The sequence below is a fragment of the Monodelphis domestica genome, chromosome 2, assembly GCF_027887165.1.
Source record: "Monodelphis domestica isolate mMonDom1 chromosome 2, mMonDom1.pri, whole genome shotgun sequence".
Taxonomy (NCBI): domain Eukaryota; kingdom Metazoa; phylum Chordata; class Mammalia; order Didelphimorphia; family Didelphidae; genus Monodelphis; species Monodelphis domestica.
The window spans coordinates 258822899-258844584 of NC_077228.1; the positions used below are offsets into that span (position 1 = coordinate 258822899).

Genomic DNA, 21686 nt, shown 5'->3' on the forward strand with positions numbered 1-21686 from the left:
GTTTTTCCCCCGCATTACTCCTTGGAAAATTGGGAGGGATAGAAACCCTGGATTTGGGGGAGATCCCAAAGGAAAGCTGTGGAGGAAGGGAACCCTTGGGGCTAGCTGCTGTTGGCCCTCAGCACTGAGGTTCTGACCCTGCAAGATATTTAAAAACTGCTGACTGGACCATATACCACCATAATAAAGACAACAGATTTGGGGAAAAGGTAGCAAAGATTGATACTGGACTTTATTGTGGAGGGCCAGGGGTAGTTGGAAGGGTTAGGTCCGTGAGGACCCTCAATTCTGAAGGAACCTTTGAGGAAAACCAGTTTGAAACCTAAAGAACCTGGATCTCCCAGGAAGCCCAACAGCTGCTTTCCTCAGCCTGCTCCCCACCTTCCTCTCCCAGGCTAATCAACTCCATAGTGCTACCCCAGTCTTTACCACTTCAAGCCTGGGCCTCGACACTCCCTGCTCCCACTGCCTTTGAATCTGCCACTTCCGGTCCCTGTCCCCGAGTCCCTCCAGGCATTCCAGAGGAGATAGCTGAGAAAGTTAAGGGGCCCATGAATGCATTCATGGTGTGGAGCTAGGGCCAGTATCACCAGATGGTGCAGCTTCACCCCGAGATGCACGACTCTGAAATCTCCAAGGGCTTGGGCGAGCAGTGGAAATGGCTGGGGGAGGCAGAGAAGCGGCCCTTCCTGGAAGAGGCAAAGAGGCTCCAAGCACGACTACCCCGCCTACAAGTACCGGCCTTGCTGCAAGACCAAAAATGCCACCCTGGGCCATGCAAATCTAGACCTGGCTGGGGCAAGCAGGGGCAGCAGCAACCACAGCGCTGGGCACAGGAAACAGGCTGTCAGCACTACCCTTCAAACCTGGCCAGAGGCTGCTGGTGAGTGACTGGGAAAGTGGGGAGAGGAGGGGCAGGATGTCCAGGAAGATGTCTCCCCAGATTTGAAACCAAGACTACTTTGGTCAGTCATCTCCCCACACATCCTAAGGAACAACTTTGGGCAGTCCTGTGGCCCAGGCCTTTGCATTTTTGCTAAATCGTTTCCTCATTGCCTTCACACCCCACCCATCTCAACTTTCCATTTTCAGTTCTGTTCTTTGGCTGACCCAAGTCCCATCCCTTTGGACAGGGAGATTATAAACCCGCCCTCCTTTGCCCTCTTGGAAAAACAGCTGGGAGTACACCTGCCAAATGATGCCAACATGCTCAGGCCACCAGAGGTCCCTGTCCCATAGAGAATACCAAGCAGGGCCTGGACATCTGTGCTATGGGCTGAATCAGAAATAAACTGCTCCTGCTCCTCCTCCCTACTCAGAACAGGTCTAACCCGAAAGTTAGGAAATGTGATTCGGGAAATCTACCCTGGCACACCCTCTCATGGGGAGAGACAAAAGAGGTAAACTGGATCTGAGAGAGAAAGCAGGCTCCAGGAGGGTCCTCAGATTATGCATACCTAAGAAGGATGATGGGGGGGAGAGGAGTAGGGGAGAGACAGATGCTCAAATTTATCTTCACAGAGCTATCACTGTAGGCCAGAAGCCTCTTTTTGTTCCCTTCCTCTTGGAGCCCCACTCCAAGGGGAGCTCTTAAACCCCTATAGGCCTTATCCCTCTAGCTCCAACTCCTATAATGCTCCTCTCCTGGGTCCTACCCCCAACCCACTTTAGGGGCCAGGGGCCATGAAATGCCAGGGGAAGAAGTTATACAGATGCCTCTCCCATTCTTACTCAGGCCCCTCCCTCAACACCAATATCCCCAACCACAAATGTACCACCCTCAGAAAACTGGGTACCTGAATTCTGAGGGACCTGCTTAAGGGAGAACATTGGATTATTTTTGTACTGAAGATACAAATTTTTATATATTATGTGTTTTGTAAGATTAAAGTCAGACTTTGAGTCCTTGTCCCACTTTTTGATTGCCTCCCCAGTTTCACCCACCAGAGGATCAACAGCTGGGCCCAAGTCTGTTTCTCCACTCCCTTATACCTAGGATCTGCCCAGTTGGGGAGGTAGGGAGAAGACAGGAAGGTCTGTGCTGATAGTCACCTTCAACCCTTCTCATCAGCTCTGGAGTCCTGTACAATGGGATGGAGATAGCCCTATGGTCAAAGGGCAGAGTCAGAAGAAGGGATCCCACCTGATAAAGACAGCTTTGGCTTAGGTTTTGGTCAGCTGTTCTCTCCACATCTTTGGCTATCACCTGTAGGTGTGACCTCCTTTTGTCTCCTAGGCCTGTACTCCTTTGAGTACCCTAAGGGGGAAGAGTGTTTGAAGAGGACTAGGCAAGAGGAGAAACCTTCTAGGATTCAGAAGAAGCGTATCTAGGAATCAAAAGAAAAGAGGAACAAAGCTCATTTTCAGCTCTGCCAAGAAGCCAAAGGTCCTATCTTGATGAATGATTAGCTAGTTAATTAACTAATGAGGTCCCATGTCTTCACTTGTTATCTTCCTCAAAAAACCCAGGTCACAACACCTTTTCAGCCCTGGATGCTCTGAGGGCTAAACCTTCTCTTTCAGTCTTCCCAACACAATGGAACAAAAAGCTGGGGGGTACAGAGGTGGAATGGGAGGACAGGGAAATCTGGGGATTACTGTTTAATCTAAAAAGTTACCACATCATTAGAGTGGAATAAAGAGACTGGGGGAGCACAGCTCCAAAAGAGCTTCAGTCTTCAGAAGTGGGAGTCAAGAAGGTTATCAAGGCAAAGGAATAAAGACCAAATTAGGGCCTTTAAGATACTGTTCTGGCTGGGAAGAAGCATCCCAAATGCTACTGATCCTTCTTTTTCCATTTGTGAGGAATCTTGACATTCCAGTAATAGAGGAGCTGGAAGGCAATGAGGCCATTGCAGATGGAGGAGACAATAAAAGTCACAGCCATCAGGGGGTCACCTGTTTCCTGAGGATAGAATAGAACCAAAAAATATCAGAGCTAGAGAATGAGCAGCTAGTTCAATCCATTTGTCATCCTGAAAGGACCTGGGAGATTTTATGTGATTTGCCAAGGCCCCAAAAGGCAGTAAGCTTTAGAAGCAAGTGGAATCTTGGTCCCCACTCAGAAGTTAAATTAATTCACCTCATTTTCAGGAATAAATTGACATTTAACCAGTAGGGTCTCTGAAAAGGTAAGGACTGTTCTCTGAGGGGACCCTCACCTGGATGGAGGTAAAGATTCGGGCAAGTGAACCAGCAAAGAGTAAGAAAACAGTGACTGCTGACAGGTGTCCTGTGTGACCATTTCTGAAGTTGGTGATTGCCTGGAGTAACTAAGGAGCATCAAAAAAACTCTTATTATGCTCATCAATCTCCTGGCCCTTCCCCATCCCGTTTTATTTCTCACTCCCACCTCTACCCACTACCCACTTCCTCTTCTCCACCTTCATCTTCCCCCATCCCATCATCTTCTTTTTGTTCCTCTTCATCCCCACCCCATAAACCTTCTTTCTCCTTGCTTTTCCTTCACATATGCATGAATATACAAATATACTCACCCTCCCCATGATCACAGCAGGCATGTTGGTGGCCTGAAGCAGGGTGACCATAACCTTGGGTATCAGGGGTGAGAGCAATACAAGCAGGGTCAGGACATAGATGCCTAGGAAGGTTACACCTGGAGTGGTGCCCAGGAAAGATCAATTGACAATACATTTGTGTATCTTCCAGATTGCCTATTTCCCCTGATTTGCTCCCACAGAAAGTCTCCACCCTTTTCCCCACAGAGGGCCTTAAGTTTTGGTCCTCCATGCCCCACCCATGCAGCATTTAGAGAACCTTCCCTACCTCTCCCTTGGGGAATGGGGTTTACCTCTCATGGTATGTCCCCTGTAGTGCAGAACCAGGAAGCAGATGGTAATAGTCTGTAGCATTAAGAACAAGGCCTCACCCCAAGAGCTGAAGGGGAGAGCCAAGACATGGGTCAGCACTGAACCTGATCTTCCTCTACTACCCCTCTGGTCCTATGACTTCCAAGGGGGTGCCTATCCAGAGTTCATGGGAGCTGCAGTTATAATTGTCTGATTCTCACAGCAGCCTAACACTATCATCTATCCATGAGCTGGGGGCCAGAACCCCAAAGCAGTCCTTCCCATACCTTCTGGCTCTGACTGGTCTGACTTCCTCAATTTCCAGAGATATTGAATATACAATATTTGAGGTATTTTTTTTAAGGTAGGGAATGGAGGGATGGGTAGAAAGAATTTCAATTCTTCAGAATCTTTGGGAAGTAGTTATCACATTCCCAAAGTCTGATCTGAGTCTGGAACTCACCTAAATGGGAAGCTATTAGTCACACTGTAGATGATGGTCCCAGTCAAAGCCACCAATTCCAGAAGAACTGCATGGAAACTTAGTCCTTCTGCACTCTTCACCCCCATAATTTTAAACACTTGAGGTAGTTTCACTGTGGGGAAGCAAGCAGATAACAATAAAAGCCACATTCAAAGAATATAGACCACTCTATTGTCAACTATGTATGCTTTTGAGGAAAAGGGGGCCCAAATTCACTTGAAGCCAAGTTAGTTACCCCTAAGGTGACCAAGGTGGACACCTCTAATTCCCAGTGGACACTTACCCAACAATGATCCAGCAACAATGCCAAGTCCCAGGCCTTTGCTGATTAGAATTTTGAGGCAGGGAACTGGAAGAGAGTGAGAAGGAGCAAAGAGAGGAAAGATATTAGGAAAGAAAGATACTAAGTACAAAGCCAAGTCTGGTGTCACCCAATCTCTGAAGGCAGAGGGCTATGTCTGCCCTCCAGTGCCAAGAAATGACATGGGTATTAAAGCCTAGAGACAGACAAGATGCCCTCCCTGCCTGATTCTCCTACCCTAGCTAACATCCCAGTTCTGCACACCACCATCAGATTTAGGAAAACTTTTAGATTTAAAGTTAAGAGGCCCGGATCTTCTCATTGTTACCTCTGTGACTTCAGGTAAATAAGTTAAACCTCTCTGAGTCTCAGTTTCTTCATCTGATCTAAAAAACTCCTGTACAACCCAACCCACTTCAAAGTGATTCTATGAAGTACTTTGAAAACCTCAAAACCCTATGTGATCCATTATTATGATCCTAAAGTACATGCCTAAAAACCTTCAAAAACTCTTCCCAATTTCATCAGTCATTCAAAGACCACCAGCAGAAACCCCTCTATTACACTGGGGTGGGCCTCAAGGCTTACTTTTCTCCACCACTTAACTACTTTTACTACTGCTGCCACCTAGAATATTCTCTCTAATCCCTACCCAAATTCTACTTGCTCTTCCAAACCCAAGCTATCCCCGACTATCTCTGGTCCAAAGTGATTTTGATCTTTGTTCCATTTTGATTCTCCTCCTAGCTGTCTGAGTGCTCCTCTTCACACTTGGCTTGTCATCTGTATTGCACCCCCTAACTGTGGAGATAACACAAAGACTCTGTTTTAAGCCTCTTTTCTTTCTTGGTGGCCTCATTAGTTCCCAAGGGTTTCTCTATGCATATGACTATCATAATGATCTTTATTTCCAGCCCTAACCTTTCTCTTGAACTCAGAACCCAACTCACTTAACTGCCTTACATATTTCTAAACAGATTTTCCATAGACAAGACAAACTCAACATATTCAAAGTAGAATTCATTATCTTCTCCCAAGACCCATCCATCTTCCCTATTACTACTCAGAGAACTACAACCCTTCTAGAGACTGAGATTGACAAGATGATGATAATCATGACAAAATATCTGGCATATATATACATATACATACATACATACATATATATATGTGTGCGTGTGTGTGTGTGTCACTTTTGGATCTGCAAAGTGCTTTACAATAATTTGATCCTCACAACAATCCTTTGAATTACCATTCCCAATTTTACAGACAAGGAAATGGGTACACTGGGAGATGAGTGATTTGTCTAGGGTCACACAGCTAATAAGTATGAGGCTAGATTTGAACTCAGACATTCCTGAGATTCTGAATCCACTAATCCTATGCTATCTAGCTGACTTGGTATCATTCTCAAATCTTCATATTCCCTCACCCTCAATAACCAATCGGTTGCTAAGTTTTGTCTCTTGTATCTTTGTTTCTCATTTCACATCCTCATGGCTCAAAAAGCCACTCCTGTTCAAGTCCTTAGCACTTGACTCCTGGACTACTGAAATAGTTTTCTAATCAGTCCTCCCTTGAGTTTCTTTACATCCAAATTCATCTTCCACATAGCTACCAAAGCAATTTTTCTTAAGTACATATACATCACTCCACATCGCTCCCCTAATCAATAAACTCAAGTGGCTCCTGATTACCTCTAGTATCAAAAAGAAATTCCTGGTGGCTCAATGGATTTAAAACCAGGCCCAGAGATGGGAGGTCCTGGGTTCAAATCTGACCTCAGACACTTCCTAGCTGTGTGACCCTGGGCAAGTCACTTAACCCCCATTGCCATGACCTTACCATTCTTCTGCCCTAGAACCAATATATAGTATTGATTCCAAGATGGGAAATAAGGGTTTAAAAAAGAAAAAAAATCCCTCCATCTGGTATTTTTAACTCTCACAAGCTGGCTCTCATCTACCTTTCCAGCTTTACTATGCCTTATTCTTCACATATGCAATAGCCCTGCCAAATCAGACTTCTTACTGGTCCTCTTAAGTGCCTTATGGACAGATTATCTATTAACTGTTCTCTTTCTTCACTTCCACCTCTTAAAATCCCCATTTCCTTTGGAACTCAGATTAAGGCCTACCTTCTTCATAAGATTTTTTGACTGCTCTCAATTTACCCTAAATGTACTTCGTATATATTCTTATATATACAGACATTATCTTTTCCAATAGAGTGTAAGGTCTTTGAGGACAGAAACTGTTTCATTACTGTCTTTGTTAGGGCCGGAAGTCCATAGAAAACACTTAATAAATGCTTGTTTAGTGATTGATCACCTTTAGCTCTTGCTGACTATATCACTCCTAACTAGTTCTATTCATGTTCTGTATTTACTGTGGAGCAGCAGAGTACAGTGGAAAGAGTGCTGGCTTAAGTCAGAAGACTTTGGTTCAAATTTCAACTGGACTTTTTTTATTTTATACAAATCACTTAACCTTACTCAATTATAAGACCCTCAAAGTCTATTCCAGGAGATCTATGATCCTATGATTTCTCTAGGCCTCAGTTCTTCATTATAAAAGATTAAACTAGATGATCTGTAAGGTTCCTTCCAGTTCTAAGTGATCCTATGATAGCTTTACACATACTGAGTTCCTAGAGGTCCTCTTATATTTACCCAAGTCTGGCATGCCACATTACAATCAGCTGCTCAGTAGAGATTATACATGGTATGTTTGAAAAACACTGTGCTAGAGGCCTGAATTATAGCATCATCAGCTCCTACAAATTCACCCTTTACTAAATCAATTTCAATTTCCTCCTGAAAAATAGTATTAATATCATCCACCTCTTCTAATGAGCAGTACACTTGGAGTCAAAGGACTCCAAAAGGAGACTCATTATTTTACAATTTATTGATCCTATAAAATAAGGAAGGAGGTAGCTCCCAACTTTAAGTCCTTTGAAATAGTACTTCATGGTGTTGTTTTTTAATACAGTATAAAACAACAGCGTGGAAGACAGACTGTTTTAGTGGGCAGAGCTCTGGACTCGGAAGTCAGAAAGCCAAGTTCAAATCCTAGCTCTTCTGTATGGCCTTGAACAAATTGCTTGCTTTCTTAAATCTTAATCTAGAAAATGGGAGTGAACAACCAAGTCTGCACTAACTGCACTTCTCACCTACATTGTGGAAATAAAATAATGGATTGAAGGCGCGCTAAATATCAGCTATCGTCATTATTACATCTTATGTTTTGCTGTACATATATCAGCTGGCAGTTCGGGTAACTACTCATTAACTTAGAAACTTATTAAGAGGAAGCAGTGCCTCTTACTGGACCTCATTCATCACGCCCACGCCTCTGCCCACAGCCCCAGAAAAAGGAAGTCGGCTTCCCTTCCCACGTGGGATCGAAGGAACTTCCGCTTTGCCCACATGGCCGCCCTCAGTCACTACCGCCCGAAAGGTCACGGCAGCGGCTGCCATGATCTCAAGGTTTGACACCCCTCCCCAAGCTAGCCCTGATCCTTGCGTTCTGAAGACCACGTGACGCTTAAGAGGGGCTCACCATTAAGCAAATCCAAGTTAACAAAAAACCGATCGTAGCATTTCTCAGGCAGAAGAAAGGGAACCAGAAGCTGCTTTAGAGGCCCTTCCGCTTCCTCCGCCATCTTGCAAATCGATCCCTTCCGCCTGCCCTGCCCTTCCCCCTTCCCCGCCCAGCCTGCCATTAAACGTCGTGGTCAGGCGCATGCGCACTTCCATACTTCCGACTCCTTTCTTCCTGTACACCTTCCCTTGTGCGTACACTGACGCTCTTCCTCACCGCGGAAGTGTTTGCTTTCCAGGCGCAAGCACTCATCTTACGCTTTTTTTTTTTTTTACTCTTTGCCTGGGGAAATGGGACGAGGTGTGGGGGGTGAGGACTTTTAAAAGGGAGATATACGCATGTGCTGATGGGGGGTTTTCGCGCAGGATTTGATGCTCCGTTTTCATGAATGAGATGGATCTTACTATCAGCAGTATTCCCTTGGCGCCATTTTGTGGAATGCCTTGCAATTTGGGTCCCTTTGTGAGACGCGGAGATAGAGAAGCCCAAATACTCTACCACTTTTGTTAAACTAAGACCCCGGGGAGAAGGCAGTAGGCAAGATACCTAAGTTATCCCACACCCCACTGTCACCCCCTAAGGAGGTAGTCCTGATGTGCTATAGGGTTTGAATTTCACCTGTTGGTTGAGTTTTTTATGGAAGTAACCCCCCCCCACCACCATACCCCAACAATTCAATTTTGTCTTTGTAATCCCAGTTCTTAGTAAAGTAACTTCCTAAATGTTCATCGAATTGAATTGATTAAATTCACGAATTAAATTATTGGCAAGTCTATTGCTGGCAGCCATCTCGAATTTTTGAATTTATAACCATTCCTTGTCTAGCTCTCCTCCATTTACTCCCTTCAACCAAAGTCCTCTATGACACTCAGATCTTATTATTGGCCAAGACCCCTTCTCAGAGTTTCTGGGACAATGTACCAAGGAAGGGCTTTGGTGAGTTTGAACAGTTAGTTCTATCTGGGAGAAGCCACCTAAACTTCCTGGCAGGACACTTTGCAGTGTAGAAATAAATGCAAACATATGCAGGGCCATCTTGTAGAAGTGAGCTTTCAGTCTGACCCTTTGAAGGCAAGTGGGTGTTATAAATATAGGACTGCATTTTGGTGTCTTCCATTCAATGGCCATAAAGGTCTCCTGTTGTAGCATCCCAAGCATATTCACATCTATGAAATATAAATGACTGTATTATTACTATGTCTCCAAGCATGAGGCTTTACCGATAAGCTTTGTGAAGGTAACCTTGACCTGATCACGAGACCTATTGCCCAACACAAATCCATTAACATGTTCGGAGACTTGCCCGGGAAAGCGCGGTTACCTCGTACACGCCCAAAAGGTGTTCCCTCCACTGTACCACCCAATCTTGATTGTCTAAGATATGTGATGTAATTGTTACGTGATTAGAGGCATCCCTCTGCCTCCTCATCAATAAAAGCAAGGCAACCCCTGGAATTTTCTCTTTTTAGGAAGGTTCTTTACCTAGATAGGATTACCCTTTCTCTCTCTCTCTTTCTCCTCCAAGTCCTTTCCTTCCCCGAGGCTGTGACCATCTCGGCCTGCATTCTCTATCTTAATCTCCTCAACCACCTTGTATTCCATTATCCTCATTTTCCGCCTTAAGGAAAATCATAGGGATTGCCTGCCCTATCCAACCACTGATTTGTCCGTGTCTTTCATTTCCACCCTGGTTCTCGGTTCCTACCTCTCCTCGGGTTCCATCACAAAGGTGAGCCCCTTCCCTTGTGGGACCCTGCTGGTCAGGGAAGTCCATTAAGGAAAACCCCACATCCTGTGACATGTAGTAGACAGCACTGGGATTGCTGAAGAATTATTATCACCTGTTATTCTATTACCTCCTATTATTATCACCACCTATTATCACCTCCCTCACAAATGTTGCTTTCTTTGCCCAACTAATGACTTAATACAGCTACTATTTGGCAGACATGGGCTCTTTGCATGTCCCCAGTTGGGTACCTGATTATGGGGAGCCATGATATTACAATTAAAGCTGATACTTTCTGGTGATCAGGGCTAGAGGCTTCTGAAAATAGATGTGGGGTGCCATCCCACCACTGATATTGGCAGGTTTTAAATCTGGTCCAGCAGGCATTCCAGACTAGAGGGCATATCATTTCCAAAGGCCTCTTAGGTAGGCCAAGGTAGCCACTTCTGCTATTCCTGATGTGATTTGGTAATGGGACAATGGAATCATTAATATGAGGTTAATAAAAGCAGTCCTTGATGTGGTGGTGGATGGCACCTTCTGAAGTAACTGATGAAAAGTACAAAACACTTTTGTATGATCATCACTACCTGCTAAACCCTGTACAGTATATTTGAGGATCAAGATGAGGGAGGTGCCAAGGGGACCAGGAAGATTCAGAGAACCTACACACACCACCACCACCACCACCACCCCCAGTCCCAAAGGAGGAGGAGAGGAAGTGGAATATACTGTGAAAGGCAACAGGGAAAATACACATACATACATACTCTTCTACTGCTCAGATTTCTTGAAAGTATATCAAGAACAAAGAACTAGACAAAAGATAAAGCAATTGTGATCTTTAATCATGGCAGGAGTGGAGAAGCTAAGGAAAATGTAAGTTTCATTGGTTCTAGGAAGGCACTTCTTTCAAATCCAATTAGGCTTTTCTTGCCTCCCACCCACAATGTCTCTCCTTTTGTCTTTTCAAGTCTTTCCCCCTAAGGTAGGGGGGACCTGCAGATCTATCCTAGCAATAACAAGGTGGAAAAAGAGGGTGAGAGAATGGTATAGGGATATCTCCAGCATGAAGGGAATCAAGGAATCAGGAGCTTTTAGAGAGGCTGGTAGGCTGGTGGGCGTCTTCGGGAGATACAGAAGGCACTAAGCACAAGGATGAGTAGAGTGAGGAGGACAAGACCCACCACAAGAGGCACTAGGATGTTGAGATCAGCAGAGCAGGAGAAAGCTAGGGGGGGAGAAAAAGGGATAAGTAATGTGAACATTGAGGGATCCAGGAATAGTCTATAGGGGGCATTAGCTGATGAAAAGGGTCTTTAGTCTACCCTCTAAGGTGGAATTTAGGGTCTATAGAATGGTCGAAGAGGAGGATATTATTCATAGGATTTAAAGCTGAAGGGGATCTTAGGGCTCATTTTGCCGATGAGAAAATTGAGGCCCAAATTGCTTATTACTCAACCAGGTTGCTAAATTTGTGTGTTAAATGGGACCAGAGATGCTGGGACAAGGAGGGCACCATTGGGTGGGACCAGGGAATATGCTTCTAGTCCAGTGGAAGAGGGAGGTAATTTGGGAAAACAGGAAAGAGAAATAGAGGAAGGATCTTCCCTGGAAAGGACAGTGCCTTGCACATAGTAAGCCTTAATGTTTAATTTAATTAATTGATGAAATGACTGGTGAGCTGCCCCTGCCCCCCTCCTCTCTTCTTACCTGCACCAAAGGCTCCACTTGAGGACAGCTGAGCTGCCTGTAGCTGCAGAGAGAGCAAGTCGAGGTGGATGTCTGGGGAGAGGGCTATACTTCTATTTCTACAGCTGAAGCTATGACCCAGTGGTGTTTGGAGATCCTGGAGTGATGAATTCTCTACTGAGAATATCCATCCTGATTTAAGGAGTGTTTAGAGAGTAAGAACATGAGAGTAAGAACTTCTTTTTCTTTCCCCTCCTTCCTTTTCCCTTCAATAAATTAAACATTGATATGTGGGAGTGTACTCACGGGTTGCAGATGGGAAGGACACATTGAACTCTGTGGCCAAGTGGCTAAGGTAGACAATTTTCTTGATTGAATCCTAGAAGGGGGTAGTGTTAAGGATTGAGGATAAGCATATCATTGTACTATAATATATCATCATATAACATATATGTTGTGGAGAAAGGAGGAGTTGGGGGTTGTCATTTGAAGGTGAAAAGTGTACCTACTTCAGGGGGTAGCTAAGTGGCTCAGTGGATTGAGAGACAGGTCCTTAGAGGGGAGGTGCTGAGTTCAAATTTGACTTCAGGCACTTCCTAACCTAGTGACCCTGGGCAAGTCACTTAACTCCCACTGCCAAGCCTTTACCTCAGAACCAATACACAGTGTTGATTCTAAGATGTAAGGATTTAAAAAGAAAAAGAAAAAACTGTACCTGCTTGAAACCAAAAATGAGTTTTCCATTAGGAAAAGAGAGAATCAGGCTGGAATGGTTGGCCTCACAGTTCCCCTGAGCCATTGTTCTGTTGGGGTTCAGTACAAAAATGCCCCAAAGCTTTAGGAAGAAACAAAATGGAGTCAGTTTATTGCACCATACGGTCTTCCCCTTCTGCTTTTTTCCCTTCTTCTCTATCTTCCCTTGCCTTAGCTTCCCACCCAGTCCCCACTTTATCAGACTCATGCTGTCCCCTCCCAGTGGACCTGACCTTTCCTCCACCGCTGGCCTGGTACAGGACTCTCATCTGGATCTGAGCCCGGAGATGAACACAGAGCTGGGAACCGTTGGCCCCAATGTAGTCTCCAACAGCCCCACTGGGGCTAGAAGTGGGCTGGGGGGAAGGTGGGACTGGCACAGACTGTGACGTGCTGGTGGTTGAGGTGTTTCTGGGGCTTGTGGTAGTTCCATGAGTGACAGCTGTTCCTTCACTTGTGGTTGAATAACTGGTAGCAGTGCTATTACTGTGGGGGGTAGTGGCAGCTGTGGAGGTCCTATAAGTCGTGGCTGTACTCCCAGAGCTTGTAGTGGTTTCTGGGCTGGTGGTACTCCTCTCTGTGGCTATGGTCGTCACCGTGAATGATGGCACCAGGGTAACAGACTTCTCTTGGGGACACTTATCTCCTGCCCCCTGCTCTTTGGGGGAAAAGAGTAAGGGCAGATCAACCCTGGAGGAAAATTGAGATAAGGACTACCCTAGCTTCCCCAACCCTAACACCCTTCCTCCATACCTGCCAGCAGCCCCAGCAAGATACCAGAAAGCAGCAGAGAGAGTCTCATGGTAGGATTGTCGATTAAGATCTTCCTTTCTCAGGACTTATCAGTTCTTCTCTGCACTTGGGACTGATTCACTTAACTGTCTGGTCTTTTAAAGGAGATAGGAAACCTACTTCCTGGTAACTCCTCCCCCATTCTGATTCAGGCACCTCAGGCTCACCAGACTCAGTGCTTAGTCAAAAATTTCTCAATCTTGAGTTTGCCTCAACCAATGTTGTCATGAGGATCCTTTTGGACCAAGAGGAAGTTGAAGGGATGTATGGGGGTGGCACAAAAAGTCAGGCCTAGGATTGTAATGAGAATTGGCTCAGGGGTGGGCAGATGGGGATTAAATTCCAATAATTGAGAAATGTGGTTGAGAAAATAAATACCATGGTGCTAAGGGATTTGTGTGGTTTTTCCTTTTTTTGCATCATATACCCTCCCACCTTCCTTTCTTCTGGTTTTGTAGATACAAGTCTTTCATCTCCAGATCAATGGTCATGCTTTAAGCGGTAAGGGATATTTGTAGGCTGAAGAACTGGGGCAACTAAGTGGCACAATGGACCATGACAGACCTGAAATCAGGCCTCACTAGCTGTGGGACCTTGGGCAAGTCCTTAATCGAAAAGGAAGCAGCAAATCACTCAAGAAAACCACAAACTGGGTTACAAAGAAGTCCAACATGGCTGAATAACAAAAAAGGGAAGAGCTAGGGTGGAAAATACTATGTGTAGATGACCCTAAACCCTGGGTAAAGAGTATGTATAACCTTGTAAAAGAGACACCCCTGTGAATACTACCCAGGATATGGGTTGAGGAAAGGGGAGATAAAAAAAATAAGAAGCCCAAACAGGCAGTTTCCAAGTAATTTTATTCAGAATTTCGTGGTTTCTTTTCCTGAATCAATAAATACTATACAAAACAACGTAAAAATGACTACTTTCTCTCCCCTGCTCCCTTTACCTGGGAGGGTGAGCCAACCCACTGAGCCATTCTAGCCTCATGGGGGGGAGAGGGGATAGTCTCCCAAATTTTGTCCAGGAACAGGGAGTGGGGTAGAATGGCTAATCATTGCCTCTCAACTACCTTTTTGGGAGAGAGGTATTTGGCTGCTGGGAATGGGGGACAGACTGGCTTGAAACAGTGATGGGTTGAATTAGTGTTTTGGAGTTAAGGGAGATGTCGGCGCCAAGGGCATAAACCTGCCCCAAAGAAAAGGGTGTCTAAAGGTTCACAGTTCCTTTTTGCCTCAAAAATTGACATTTATTCAAAGTCAAAAAAAAAAAGGAAAAAATGACAAAGGTGTCCATCCCTTGTTCCCCCCTCCCTTCCAGCTCCCCCTCCCCCCATCCCAGAGAACAGGGCCCTGGGTGAAATCAGGTGGGGAAGCCTCTCAGATGAGGTCAGCCACATTGAGAGGCATCTCCTCAATGGAGGTGTTGTAGAAGGTCTCAATGTCTCGAAGGATCCTCTTGTCTTCCTCTGTCACCATGTTGATGGCCACACCTTTACGACCAAATCGCCCTCCACGGCCAATTCTGGGGATAGTTTTTAAGAATATAAGAGCAAGCTGAGAAACCTTAGAATTGGAATAAATCAAAAGGCAATGACTGGTGGTGGGCAGCTAGGTGGCTCAAAGGATTGAGGGCCAGGCCTAGAGACAAGAAGTCCTGGATTCAGGCCATTTCCCTAGCTGTGTAACCCCGGGCTAGTCACTTAATACACCCCCACTGCCCATTGTCCAGCTCTTACCTTGGAGCCCAAATTGTTGTTTCATATAAAAAAATTTTTATCCCCAAAGATGTCATCTAGTTCAATACTCTTGAGGTGTTGGATAGTTTTCTGCCCTACTTACCTATGAATGTAATTCTCCCGGTTGGTGGGAAGGTCATAATTAATAACCAAAGATACTTGTTGAACATCAATGCCTCTAGCCTGAAGAAAAAAAATTTACAACTACATTACAAATAATTCTAGAACCATTATAGATCGTCTCTAACTAGGTCAGAATGACTTGAGTGCTCTCTAGCCTAGTTTGGATCAAGGATAATTTTAATTTGCAAAGGCAATCAATGGTCCTGTGCACAGATGGTGTCAAAAACATTCCCCACTGCCCTATTTCACCATAAGAAGTTACACTGTTAAGGCAAAGGACAGAAATCTCCTTGGGATTAAGTGAGCCCCTTTTGTCAAACTTTTCCTATATGCTCACCAATAGGTCAGTGGTAATAAGCACCCGACTGGAGCCTGAGCGAAATTCCCTCATGATAACATCACGTTCTTTTTGGTCCATGTCTCCATGCTGGGGAAAGAACAAAAAAGGTCAAGTAAGAATAGACTCAGGCGATTAGTAATAAAAGGATACTGGACAGATTTGTTTGGGGATCTGATTGTTTCATTTGTGGGGGAGTCTTAGGGGTCCTGAGAGCTGTCACAGGGGTTAATAACCAAGCATGTGCTCAGGAGAGGAATGAAGCTGTGGGGAGACAAAGATGAGATTTTTCTGTGGGCACAAAAGCCAAATAAATTAGATTTAGACTGCTGGTCCACCATTCATTCCATTCCACTCATACAGCTAGCTATATAAGCAGCAGCTTGACCCCCTGAGCTCTCAGTCTGTTCCTGGACAGAATGGAATGGTAGACAGGCAGTTGTCCTTCCCAAGGGCAAAATTGGTGACCAACTGTAAAGGAAGGGGGTAAAATCTCACATACCCCCTCCCTTCTGCATCCCTGGTCAGGTCCTGATTTCAGTGTCTCACTCAGTTTCCCCCTGTGGCAGCCCTCAGACTCCCAGAAATGGAAACAATTGCAGAACCTGCATACATCAAAAAATCAGCTCTCTCAAAGTCCAGTGGAAGTGATACCAAAAGGCAACACCTAGAAACTCACCATTGCAGAGACAGTAAAATCACGGGCATGCATTTTCTCAGTGAGCCAATCCACCTTTCGGCGGGTATTGATGAAGATAACAGCTTGGGTAATAGTCAGCGTTTCATACAGATCACACAAGGTATCTAGCTTCCACTCCTTTGGGGGAAGAAACCAGTCAGGGCCAGTGCTCCAGAATCTCGACAGAATCCTTCCCTCCCCTGGCTACACACCACCTTTCTCCATTGGGTCCCACCTCTCGTTCCACATTAATGTAAAACTGACGAATGCCTTCCAATGTCAATTCCTCCTTCTTGACTAGAATCCTGATAGGATCCCTCATAAACTTCTTGGTCACTTCCAACACATCTGAAGGCATGGTGGCTGACAGGAGTACCACCTTAAAAAAAAAAGAAATTTAAGTATTTTTCTGGTCTCTGCCCTGTTCTTGAAAATCACCAGGATCCTCTCTAATAACCCACACCTCACAATCCACACTAGCCTGTCATCATTTAGTGCCATTCCCCACTCCTCCCCCCCCCCTCACTTTTCTGTGTAGATCTCCAAATAGAAGAATCACATTGCAAAATAAGATCATTTCCCCCTTTCTCAAATAAAACTCAGGATTAAACAGAGTAATATGTACAGTTGTCATTCTTACTTAATGTGAACTTAAACAGATCTAAAACTTAGCTCTTTATCCCACAACCCAAGGGTAGTTTCACCATTTATAAAATGGGTGAGGCAAGAAGAACAATAGATTAAACAGCTTTTAACTGATTAAGGAAAGATACTTGGGAGTCTGTTCCCCATACCTGAGTATTGCCACTGAGTTTCTGGAATATGTCATAGATCTGGTCCTTAAAACCACGACTCAACATTTCATCTGCTTCATCCAGAACAAACATCTTGATGTATTTAGGAGCTGCAAGATAAACAAAGAAGGCTTCTGAAACTCTCCTTTTCCATAAACCCCAAGCCTCCATAATAATTTTCTGATACAATTTGCTCTCAGGGTTAAATTATGATCATGTGCCCAGAAGCCACTGCCAGCCCAGAGACCAGAGGGCAAAACACCCACTTGGAACTGAGAGATCAGGGGAAGCTGAGCTCAGATGACACGCATGGGGGATCATCACAGAGCAAATGGGAAATACACACCTTGAACTAGGAAACCTAGAAGGGGCATAAATGGTAAGTAATACTCACATAGGTATCTCCGATTAAGCATGTCAAAGACTCGGCCTGGGGTGCCCACAATGATGTGGGGAGCCTCCATCTGCAATTTCTGAACTTCAGCCCGAACGTTTGTGCCTCCAATACAGGCATGGCATGAGGCACCCATGTAGTCTCCCAATGCCATAACTACCTTCTGAATCTGGGTCCAAGAAAAAAAATCACAACATAATAATCTTCCCCAAATTAGTCTATGTTATCTATGTATTCTGTTCTCCTTAAAGAAAGAGATAAATACCACCTCCAAATGCAATTTTAAAATACATTGCCAAGTTAGAATTAGCCAGATTCCAGATGGAAGGCTAGTAGACAGGCCACACGGGGATTGGATTTATTTTGGCTTTCAGTGAATTACTACCTGGCATGAACAAAGCTATATTCCCTTTGACTGAAGGACATTACTTCACTTTCCCCATTTCCTTTAACTTCAAGTTTCACTGAAGTTACTTTATTGGTTCTAATGGAAGAAATCAATAACAGAACAGTAACCAAGAGTTGGACACTATCACTTTTCGGGTTCCCTCCTTTAAATAGAATTGGAAACCTAAGACTAAGAGATGGTTATGTGCCCAGGGCATGAACCAGCTATGACTACCAAGCAAAGCATCAAGCTGGGATGAACTTGGACTATACAGTTGCTATGCCCCTGACTGATATGAGAAGAACACCACCAACCAGGTGTCTCTCTACCCAGTGTCAGGGGTGTGGCGAAAAATGTGTATGGCCGGCAAGAAAATGGCCATCAAACCTGCCCAGCCAGACTGCCATGCTCCACCCAGAATGCTAACTCTCTTCTGAGTCAGGAAATTGGAGGCGTTGGTTGCTGGATTTAAGGCAGAAAAAAGGGGCCCTTAATTATGGGGGACAATTGAATTAAGAGAAGGAAGCACACCTGAAATAATCAGGATACCCAACTATCACCTTACCCATTACATCTTTTACTTAAAAAAATTTTTTTTGCCTACTAAGGCAAATTAATTCCTAAGGCAGAATAGGATTAAATTGAACAAGGACTGATCTACCTAACCTAACCTTGGAGAAGTCTTACCTGCTGAGCAAGCTCTCTAGTAGGTGCCAAAACCAAGGCCTGTGTAGCCTTTAAGTCCAGTTCAATCTGTTGCAAAATGGAAATGGCAAAGGTAGCAGTCTTCCCGGTCCCAGACTGGGCTTGAGCAATAACATCATAACCTAGAAGAACAGAATACAGAAATGGTTTTTAGGGAAAGCATTCACAACAGATATTAATAGGGTATCAGGGGGCACCTGGGTGGCTCAGTGGGTAGTCAGGCCCAGAGATGGGAGGTCCTGGGTTCAAATCAGCCATCAGACACTTCCCAGCTATGTGATCCTGGGCAAGTTAACTCCCATTGCCTAGTCCTTACCACTCTTCTGCCCCAAACCCAATACACAGTACAGTATTGACTCCAAGGTGAAAGGTAGGGGTTAAAAAAAAAGTTTCAAACTAGGAACAAGAGTTAGAAAATTTACCCTTGATACAAGGAAGAATTGCACGTTGCTGAATAGCAGATGGCTTCTCAAAACCATAGGCATATATACCACGAAGAAGAGATTCTGAGAGGTTCATATCATCAAAGCTATCCACAATCTCATTCCAGTTACTCTATTGTGGGAAAATCAGAACACAACACAGGAAATAAACCAATGAATAACGTTCCACGCCCTATAAAGTATATCAAAAATTTTCCTACTCCCAAAGGAACTGCATGTTTATTCAACAAAACTTTATCCTATGGGCCCTTATGTCTCAGATGACATAAGGTGCCAGTTAAGATGGGCAGTGAAAAGGCTATCTCCCTCCTCCCCCCCCAGAATATTATTGTTTAAAAACAAATCCCCCTTGAATTAAAAATTTGTTTAGGGGAATTTTAATAAGATGGGGGAGAAGAGAGAAAAGCAAAAATATGCCCCACACCCTGATGCCCTATGAGATAGTAAGAGCTAAGTTGTAGACAAAAGCAAAACACAATGTAGATAATCATATTACCTCGATGACTCCATCAGGGTCCATTCCATCAGGGCCATTGTCTCTGGATCTGGAGATGGAAGAATTATAGGCTGTCCCTAGGAGCCTTAGGGCCCAGCCTCTCCCCTAAAAGACCCCTCTCCTCTGCCCTCCCCAAGAGGAGAGGTAGGGGAATTTGTTTCTTCACTCAATCCACTGATTAGCTTTCCCCCCATCAAAAACAGGGCTTACAAGATCTTTCCCCAGGAACCACCTCCTGAGCTTAATGTTCTCTTAAGGCCTGATAAAATGGTGCCCCACCCCTACCCCATTTTCATTAGGAGGGGGGAAAAGCCGGGCAAGACAGAGCTCTTGCCCCCCCCCAGATCGCCCGGATGTGGCTGGGAAGGGCAGCCTCTGCACACGGCCTAGTCCACGTGCCCGGAGCCTGACTCCCCTCGCATGAGTACGTGTGGGAAGTCCCGCCCCGTCTTCCCACGTCATGACGCCCACATTCTTCCCTCCTAGACTCTACCCCCCTCCTTCCAACTCGGATTCGCCCAGACCCCTCCTCCCCTCCACCGCGCCGATCTGTGTGCCCGGATGTGGGAGGCCTCCGGCAGTAGCGGCCTCGCGCACAATGAAGCCAAGCTGGGTAAGGGGGGGAGGGGAGGAATTGCACAACCCTTAATAAATGGAAGGGGGAAGGCACAGAATGGGTCAAGAATTTCAGAGCAGCACATACTCGTCCCCTTCTATTGTATAAGCAAAGTCCTCGAATCCAAACTACCCAGCAGCCATTTCTCTCCCTCTGTACCACTGGGTGGAACGAGCCACATCCTGGGACCCCTTTTCGAAAAATGGTGTCGCCTGCCCACACCCCAATATGTTCCCCCAAAGAAAAGTGGAACAACTTCTCTGCAGTTCACCATTCCTCTTCTCAAAAGGCAAGAGGGATCCGCCCGCTGGGCACTAGACTCCGGGCAAACTCCCTCTACAAACTGCCCCTCCCAGTTTTTGGTACTAATCTTGGAATTCGGGAAAATGACCAGATCGAAGGTGGCATGTCCCTCAGAGTTAATGTAGTGCAGCGAACCTAATCCCCCCCCCCATCCCAACCAGAATGGTTTCACCCGAATTCCCCAGAGCCCAGAAATGACCCGCTCGGAATACTCCGCTCCGACTAGCAATCTGAATCGCAACCCGCACGGCTTTTACCAGGCCGGCACCTCCACACAATTTTTCCTGGCCTACTCATCGCTCAGGTCCTACTGCTTCTCTCCCCACACCGGCGTCCATAGCCGCAATGTCCCTAGCTCCACTCCGCCCGTCCACCATCCCCCGCCAACTCAGACCAGGGGTTTGGCTTTTTCCCTCCTGACCTCCTGCTGATCTCAGTGGTAGGGTCGCACGCTTCTCCCTATTCTCAAAATGGTATCGCCTAGCACGGTCTTTACCCCCCCCCCCACCTCAGTGGGCCCGAGACGGATGACGCCGGCTCCGCCCTCGCGAAGTTTCCGAATAGTATACACTAGGTCCATTGAACCCGAAAGCCACTAGACCTTCTTTAACTTACCGGGAATCCTGACTGGCAGACATGATCCTGGGAACTAGGGCGGAGGATCCGCCTCTCGACAACTTATAGAGCACCCAACCCCGCCCCAGCCATCGCATTGGCTCCGAGGCCCGGGCCCCGCCTGCCGCCACCCAGCAACGCGCCGTGACGCTATCCCGCGGACACCCTGCTGCGCAACTTCCATTGGTCTACCACGCTGCACATCAGACTAGAGACCCGCCCCGTACTTTCATTGGCCAGGAATGCCGCCCTTCTCATCCGCTCGGAAATGACGTTTAGGTGGTGAGCCTCGAGGCCGGGCGGCCATTTTGCCCCCCACGTGTGGCGGCAATAGTGTCCCGATCACGTGCCTACGTCCACTATCACGTGAGAAGAAGTTGATTCTCCAGTCCCCCGAGACTTCCGGTCTTCAGGATAATAACTACAATGCCTTGGTAGACCCCTGGCTTCATCAGGGTTCCAATGCACTGGCCCCAGACTCTGTTGCCCAGCTCTTGAGCTTTTCCCCAGGAAGGAATTAACGCAGTTACATTCCCTTCAACTTGCAACATTCCATTCCTTTCCCAAACACACACACTCATTTTAGAGTAGTTGAAAGTATTTGTATCTGATTATGTTAAAAAAATTATCCAACAACAGCTGCCAAAGGATATACAATGGCCCGATCCCCTCCTGGTAAACTAGAAGAGGCTGTAGACCATCTTGATCCCATTCAAAGTTATGTCTCTTTTTCTATCTTCAACTTAGGCCTTCGGCCAAACCCCACCTCACTTAATTCTCAAAATCCCTTTGAGGTTGATATCTTTCTCTGGGCTTTAAATGGGGAGTGTATATCAAGAAGGTGTTACATAAGATAGGCCTCTAAGGTTTGTTTTCTTGGGCAAAAG

The 21686-nt window shown here is 45.6% G+C and overlaps 4 protein-coding genes and 2 non-coding genes across 6 annotated transcripts; 1 reads left to right on the forward strand and 5 right to left on the reverse strand.

The window, feature by feature from the left end:
• Positions 1–214: 214 nt before the first annotated feature.
• On the reverse strand, positions 215–8349 carry MPDU1 (mannose-P-dolichol utilization defect 1). The gene is made up of 7 exons (XM_001369657.5): positions 8158–8349; positions 4577–4642; positions 4273–4405; positions 3812–3897; positions 3498–3616; positions 3162–3272; positions 215–2905 (listed from the first exon to the last, which is right to left on the reverse strand). The coding sequence occupies exons 1-7, from the start codon at positions 8318–8320 to the stop codon at positions 2777–2779; spliced, it is 807 nt and encodes a 268-aa protein (XP_001369694.4). The 5' UTR covers positions 8321–8349; the 3' UTR covers positions 215–2776.
• Positions 327–891, forward strand: SOX15 (SRY-box transcription factor 15; the record flags this gene model as incomplete). The annotated part of the gene is given in 2 exon segments (XM_056817595.1): positions 327–715; positions 717–891. Coding segments are annotated over 2 exon segments (564 nt in total), but the record flags the coding sequence as incomplete, so codon positions are not given.
• Positions 8350–10757: 2408 nt separating the features above from the next.
• CD68 (CD68 molecule) lies at positions 10758–13487 on the reverse strand. The gene is made up of 6 exons (XM_001369724.4): positions 13127–13487; positions 12607–13031; positions 12336–12455; positions 11927–11999; positions 11642–11812; positions 10758–11159 (listed from the first exon to the last, which is right to left on the reverse strand). Exons 1-6 carry the CDS (start codon positions 13173–13175, stop codon positions 11026–11028), a joined length of 972 nt encoding a protein of 323 aa, XP_001369761.1. The 5' UTR covers positions 13176–13487; the 3' UTR covers positions 10758–11025.
• A 519-nt stretch (positions 13488–14006) lies between these two features.
• Positions 14007–21012, reverse strand: EIF4A1 (eukaryotic translation initiation factor 4A1). The gene is made up of 11 exons (XM_001369762.5): positions 20800–21012; positions 19266–19314; positions 18749–18881; positions 18309–18448; positions 17234–17402; positions 16840–16949; positions 16281–16424; positions 16046–16183; positions 15367–15456; positions 15010–15089; positions 14007–14692 (listed from the first exon to the last, which is right to left on the reverse strand). The coding sequence occupies exons 1-11, from the start codon at positions 20895–20897 to the stop codon at positions 14548–14550; spliced, it is 1296 nt and encodes a 431-aa protein (XP_001369799.3). The 5' UTR covers positions 20898–21012; the 3' UTR covers positions 14007–14547.
• LOC130457827 (small nucleolar RNA SNORD10) lies at positions 17032–17168 on the reverse strand. The gene has a single exon (XR_008917096.1). It is a non-coding gene; the product is annotated as a small nucleolar RNA SNORD10 (small nucleolar RNA).
• On the reverse strand, positions 17822–17965 carry LOC130457797 (small nucleolar RNA SNORA48). The gene has a single exon (XR_008917071.1). It is a non-coding gene; the product is annotated as a small nucleolar RNA SNORA48 (small nucleolar RNA).
• Positions 21013–21686: the final 674 nt, after the last annotated feature.